This window comes from Otolemur garnettii, unplaced genomic scaffold (genome assembly GCF_000181295.1).
Source record: "Otolemur garnettii isolate 467f Iridium unplaced genomic scaffold, OtoGar3 scaffold00022, whole genome shotgun sequence".
Classification (NCBI taxonomy): Eukaryota; Metazoa; Chordata; class Mammalia; order Primates; family Galagidae; genus Otolemur; species Otolemur garnettii.
Window position 1 is genome coordinate 4,064,986 of NW_003852417.1, and position 6,995 is coordinate 4,071,980.

A 6,995-nucleotide genomic window follows, 5' to 3' on the forward strand; every position below is an offset into this window, starting at 1 on the left:
CTCACAAAAATCATATGTGGTCTGCAGGTCATGGAAAATGGAGCGTCATTTCTCTGGGAGCCTCGGGGGCAGGGTCACATCTCTGGGAAAGGAGGGGGGGTGTCTTGTGAACTGGAGGATGGTGAAGAGGCAGTTTCCAGAGGCATATTCTGAAAGGTGTTGGGCCATGCTGAGTGCTAAATGAGAGAAAGCTGTTACTTACATAACTTCCTGTAATTGCCTGGCAGTCGCTGGAGCTGAGGACAGCCGCCCTCTCCGGGTCTTTGCTGCGTAGAGACCACACGGCCCTTCCACCTTGCAGCTGTTTTTCCTTCTACACTGGGCTTTGTGTGTGGAGTCAGTCTTTTTCACCAAAACTGAAATGCCATTTTAAAAAGCAGGCTCCATCCTCTCTTTTGAAGATGGGAAATTCTTACGCTGGACAGCTGAAGACGACCCGGTTTGAAGAGGTCTTGCACAACTCCATCGAGGCCTCCCTGCGCTCCAACAACCTGGTGCCCAGGCCCATCTTCTCCCAGCTGTACCTGGAAGCTGAGCAGCACCTTTCCTCTCTGGAAGGTAGGATTTCCTTTTTCTTTCTTTTGATTCTTTCTTTTACTGGGTGCACTTTGATGCGAGCAACAGAGCTTGAAGTTCTTTGCTCTTCTGCTCTGTGTAGAAAATGTTGAGCCTAGCAGAAAAGAATTCTTAGAAAAAGAAAGTTGCACACACGTTCTTACTTGGGTGAAATTAAGATAAGTTTTTGTTGCAAAGTTGCGAGGAAAAAAATTATTCATTGAATTAGCAGGAGAAATAAAGGTGGGCAAATTGTTCTGAATTGGTTGTTGCTTACACTTTTATTAGTAGGAGGTTTGATATTTTTATTTGGATAAGTAAGAAATGTTAACATGCTTTGGCCCCTGTTATATGGTTTTTCTTTGTGTCCTGTGATTCATGGCCATATCTTTGCCAAGTAGTCAAGGCAATTTCTCTTTGTGATAGCAGGTGCAAAAGCCTTTTGGGAACTTTTAAAAACCAAGAGCAAACCCTTATGAATTGAACATATTCTAAGAATAAACGAAATATCTTCAGGCATGGGGATGACTTAAAGGTTGACTTAATTATCCAGAGAATAAAACGATTTGTTTTGTATAGCCACGTATGTTCATGTAACCTCTCAGCTATCTGTAGTATGAGACAGCTACTGTTCTGGAAGTTCTTTTTGTAAGAGTACAGTTTATGATTGAAGTTATCTGCAGACCTCATTTAGCTATTGAAGTGAAAAGGGGCCCTGGTTAGTGAACTCAAATTAAACAAGAAAGCCTTCAGGATGCCAGAGATGATCTTGTGTGTGTGTGTGTGTGTGCATGTATGTAGTATGAGGTCATACGAGTATGTGCATGTGTGTGAGTGTATGTGCATGAGTGTGTGCATGTGCCTGAATTCAGATCACTCTGTGCATGTGGGTGAGTACATAAGTGTGTGAGTGTGAATTCATAAATGTGTGCATGTGTGAGTGCACGATAGTGTGTATGAGTGCATGTGAGTGTGATTGCATGTGTGAAAGTGCACATGAGTGTCCATGAGTGTATGAATCTATATGATTGTGTGAGTGCACATGAGTGTGCATGAGTGTGCGTGTACATGTGAGTGTGTGGGGATGGCAGGCTGGAGACCGTACAGCGTAAAGAAGGGCACAGAGGTGCTTGTGTTCCAGCTGGTGTGATATGTGACAGTTCCTGATTCTAGCAGGGAGGCATTCCTGTGTAACTGTTTAAAACGTCCTTCCTAAATCAACCTTGCAAATATTCCCTCTAAAGACCTGGAAGGACCGGCTCTGAGCCTGTGAGAAATGAGATTGTGGTCAAAGCTACGAATTAGGAAGCATAATAATTCTCTGGTATTCACATTGAAAGTGCTAATGTTTTCTGGCACAGAACACATTACTGTGACATTGTGGGGAGTTAAAAAAATGACTGGAGAGCCTGTGGTTTTGGCTAGTCGCAAGACTTTCGTGGGATGTGTGTGGCCATCCTTAACTTCTTAATAGTATCGAAAAGCTTTGTTGCTAATGGTAAATTAGTAATAGTAATAATGATAATTTAGTGCCTTTGGATGTTACCTTAAGATCAGCAAAGTGTTTTTACCTCCACAAGCCAAAGTAATGAGATCCCATGATTTGGGAGGATTCGAGGCTGATTTGCTTGAAGTTTAGCAGAAGCACCTGAGCAACAGTTGCAGCTCAGCTTTGGCAGCTCTGAGATAAAAAGGAGGCAGAGGAGCGGTTAAGCTGGCTGGGGCTGCCCACCTGGGGAGCCGGGCAGGGGAGACTCTGAGGACTCCTAATCAGCTTTTGCTCCTGTTTGAAGATTTGACAGGCCTCCTCTGTCTCACCTCTTCTTGGGAGGCTGTCTGAGTGCTCAGGATGCCCTTCTCTGCTGCTTGACATGGTGGCACTTTCCAGGGACAGCTTTGAGGCTCAGTCTCTACGTCCCTGTGGTGCCGACTGTAGAGGTTCCCTGCCAGCTGCCCGCAGGCTTGTTCAACCTCCACGTTGGTCTGTAAACCAAACAAGTCTGCTCTATGGTTTTTCCTGTTTGTCCAGCATACAGAAATCTCCTGAGATTTGGGGTTTTTTAGTGCAGGAAAAGAAGGAGGTTTAGAGGCCTAGTGGGAAGGGACAGACGCTTTTGGTTTGCTAAATGTCCCCATAAACCAAGCACTCAGCCCAATCGTAAAACTTGGCCCTCGCCTGGGCCCTATCTTGTTTTGTCTGTCTGTCAGGGTCTCTTATCTTATTTCTTGCTTTCCTCAGACAATACCATTAAAGATGATTTTTACGACCAGGGTGCCAGTATACCAAACACCCCCTGGATCTGTTAACACGTCATGTGTTGGTTGAGGGGGATTTAGCAGGGGTCTTACTACTTTGTTCTCTGGATTAGAGTTCTTACCCACTACCTCCTTCTAAAGGCAAGGACCTTTTGTACATTATTGATTCCTTTTTTTTTCTTTTAAGAAAGATCAATGAAACAAAAACTACCCCAGCATTTGAGGATAAGTATATCAATTAAACAGGTAAATTTCTGTAATCCCACCCACTCAGAAGGTCCTGCAGTTTCTTCTCAAGGAAGGAGAACCAAGTTGAATGTAAGCTTTAAAATGAATAGCCTCGTATGTACTTGGTGGAGTGAGGGACTCTGAGTTCCTGAGTTTTATTATTACGATTCTCAGCTCCCAATCTGGTTGGTTCTGTCTAATACAGTTTTACGGCTCTCGTCCTGCAGGCAGAGCTCAGTAAACACGCCTGGTTCAGTCTTCTATGGGACTGGGGCCCATCAGAGGCCTGGGGATGTCTGATGTGGACCTTTGACCTGTAATCCTGCTTTCTTACTGACTGGATGTCCAGCTCTTTCTTTGACTTTCTGAAGCCTAAGACTCCCCTCTTTCATTCTTTCCCAGGGTCTGAATTCCTGTTCTTGTTGCTTTAGCAGAGTAACGTGCAGACGTTCCCGTGTGCACCCTTGGCTCTGAAGGCTCGGGCTTTGAGGGCTGCTTGTTTCATTTGCCATGAGATTTTCTCTCCTTTTTTCACTCTGACGCTTGGTGTCCAGGCTGCCCACTTCTGAGTCTCTGGAGTCCTGGCCCAGAGATGAGAGTGGATTTCACAGTCTTCTGTGCCACCCAGGTGGGGCCCTGCATTGCCTTGCTGGCGCCTGGGGTCACCTCTTTTCTGTTAAAACCTGGAGGCGCCTGCATTTAATGACAGGAAGAAGGCACTGGAGGGAGGCTCAGGCATTTATCCCGTCTCCCTCCCGTGGGTAATCTTTTTACAGCCTTCCCACCACCTGTGTGTCCTCCAGGCCCAGAACGGCTGAGATATCAGGAATCCTTGCTTTGCTTCCTGCTGCGACCTCCCAAAGTCACCGTCCCCACCTGCTTGCAATGTTGTTTTGTCCCTCTTTGGCCCACAGGCAGCCATTGTGCCTCCACTCCTAGTGCAAAGAGCTGTCTAAATCGCATCTGGGGCTCTGTGCAACTCTGAGGGCCGTGTTTTCCCACGTAGACCATCACAGCCCCCAGCGACCTTAGGATTCTTTTGGATTAACTGCCTTGTTTTAAAGACGCAGGATCAGATGCTCAGCAACTTACAGCTCCTTCCCACTATGGAAAGGCACTTTGTGCTACTTATGTTAATATTTTTGTCTCCTAAACTCAGCCGTGCAGTTTAGTGGTGAGAACATCAGCTTGGGCCTCAGACACAACAGGGAACACGCAGGCTGTGCTGCTTGGCAGTTAGGTGAAGAGCTGTGACCCAGTCACTGGGTCTCTCTGTGCCTCTGTTTCCTTATTTATAAAACAGTCTGTGTCATAAACCATGGGGCCTCCCACACCAATACCTCTGGAGGGCCTACCATGGGCAGCCAGCGTGCTCGATCCTTATGGAGCACTTGTATACAGATGAGCCCCTAGCATGTGTGCAGCTGTGGCGGATGAAACAGATGTGGACCTGGACATGAAGTCTTGCGGCCAGGCTGGGACCTGAGTCTCTGTGCCGCGTGAGTGAGCCTCAGCTTTTCCTTCTAGTAAACGAAGAAGGATGACAATGCCTCCCTTACGGTGTGTTTGTGAGGACCAGTTATTTACCAGCTAGAAAGATGGAACTCCATCTGGATTGGTCCGGTGGTCCTGTGCCCTCCTGAGCCCGAGGATTCCAGGGTGGCCGGCCCTGCCTTTCTCATCATTCTTCTTCCCCACGTCTAGGTGGTGGCCGAGCAGACAATGAGGAAGAGGAAGAGGAAGGAGAAGGAGGGCTGGAGCCAAACAGTCTCCCGAATCCTTACCAGCTGCACCCTCCCCCTGAGGGCTGCTGCACCACCGACGGTGAGATGGCTGGGCACCACCCAGAGTCCCCATCCAGGCACAGCCGGGCAGTGGCCAGGCCTATGGTTGTGTGCTGCCGGGTCCCTGCTTCCTACACTGTGCCCCTGAGGAGTGAGCTGTGCCATCGGCTGTGACCTGCCTACCCAAAGGGACAGCTCTGGAGACACCGTGCCATGGGGTGCTCAAGCAGGCCCACAGCCTCTCTGCCACTTTGGATAGCCTCAGTTTATGAGTGGCTTGGGAGGCAAGCTTTCATCGTTCTGTGCTGGTCGTTTGAAGACTGGAATATGTTTCCCTACCCAGGCCTGCTTGCACAGCATGTCTAACTGTGAATTGATCAGGAGGAATAATCTTTCATATTTATCAGTGTTTTATTGTTGAACAAGCACACACATTTTATCTCAGGAACCCTGTAAAATCCTGGTGTTATTCCTGTTTTCCCACTGAGGAACTGGGGCCTGGGGAAGCTGGCTGGGGTGGCAGCTCAGTGCTCTGCTGAGAGCTTGTGCTCTGCAATTAGGCTGCTGGAGCCCCTGCTTCTGCCACCCACTAGCCGACAGCCTCTGTTAGTAAGTTCACCTGTGCTGACACCATAGCATTTGGGATGGGGGGGATAATTATTTTAAATTCATTATAAAGCATTAATTAGTATCAAGCCCTTATTCTAGAAAAATGGAAGCATTAATTAATTATTGAGTCCTTCATCTGGAAATATGGAAATAAATGGTATGAGAGTTCCTGGTTTGGTAAGGACCTGGATGTGCAGGGCTGGGCTGGGAGGTTTGTGGAGATCCCGTGTGCCCTACCTGGAGGCCTGCAGTTAACCTTGGCATGATGGTGGGCAAGGGAGGGACTTAGCCCTTGCTGGGCTGTTCTTCCAGGCAAAAGAAAGTTAGTACAGTGGTTCTTCATGGAGCAGAACTTCTAGCGTCCAAGTGTCCAAAGACCACTGTACTAAATGATAAGACTCCCCAGTGGTCATTATAGTGAGTTTCACAGAATTTCCAACTCAGGCCCATCTTCCTCTAGCTCTTCAGAAGGCAGGGGCCATGGAATTAGGGAACCTGCTAAGTGCTTGCCCTGGACCTCAGGGGGCTAGCTCACCTCGCCCAAGTCCCTATGGGGAACCACTCTGAGCCCAGGAGTCTCCTGCCTCCCTTCCTGGTCACCTCTACAGCTATGAGCAAACCATTCAAACTCCAAGCTTTGGTTTCCCTCTCTCCAAACTGGGAGCGGTAACACTTTCCTGCAGGTGATGCAGGGAGAGTTTCGCAGCACGTGCGGCGGTGCTGGCCTTGTGCCTGCCAGCCTCTGGGTCCTGCAGGCACTGCCTTCTCTTTCCTTCTCCTGCTTCTGCCCAGGGGCTCATGGGGAACCTTGGAGCAAATGCTAAACCCTGATACACAGGAGGAAAGTCTTCTGAACTTTGGAAGACTCTCATGCAAATGAAGTTAAACACCACTGTGCAAACTGCTGGGGCCCCTGCAGGGAAGCCTGGGACCCGCAGGCTGTGTGTCTGCTCTCTTGGTCTCTATCTGTGGCTGAGGGTGGAGGAAGCCCAGGAGGTGGGGCTGGGGGCACCCTCACCAGGAGCAAGCTGTTTCTCTCTTTATCCTTTTGCCCCTGATATTTGTAGAAACTTATATTTTTAGAATAAGAAATATATTTAAAAGCTCTAAAACAGGAAAGTTTCAGAAGAGCTAGAGTGACAGTCTCTCTGTGCTCTTAGCCTTCTCCATGTCCTGGTCTCCAGTTCTCTACACAGAGGGAACTGGTGTTACCAGTTTCTCCCTCCTTGCTCTTCACATTGGCCTATTTCTCCTCCTCAGTGTCTTATGGATTTATCTTTTATACATTATAATTTGTCATCATTTGCCTCACACCTTTTTCTGCTGAGTTTCATTTGCACATTAATGGGTATTGTATGGTGGTACCAATTGACAAATGATTCGTGTAAAGAGCTATGAGTGTGGCTCGGCGCCTGTGGCTCAAGCGGCTAAGGCACCAGCCACATACACCTAAAGTGGCGGGTTCGAATCCCCAGCTCAGGCCCGCCAAACAACAATGACAGCTGCAACCAAAAAATGGCCAGGCGTTGTGGTGGGCGCCTGTGGTCCCAGCTACTTGGGAGG

General features: G+C 48.2%; 1 protein-coding gene across 1 annotated transcript in view; it reads left to right on the forward strand.

Annotated features, from left to right (window-relative positions):
- Positions 1-223: 223 nt before the first annotated feature.
- GREB1 (growth regulation by estrogen in breast cancer 1) overlaps positions 224-6,995 on the forward strand; it is a 65,385-nt gene continuing 58,613 nt past the window's right edge. The window contains exons 1-2 of the mRNA XM_012803692.2: positions 224-558; positions 4,744-4,863. Coding sequence (XP_012659146.1) covers positions 402-558; positions 4,744-4,863 — 277 coding nt within the window. The 5' untranslated portion in view covers positions 224-401. The remainder of the gene's footprint in view (positions 559-4,743; positions 4,864-6,995) is intronic.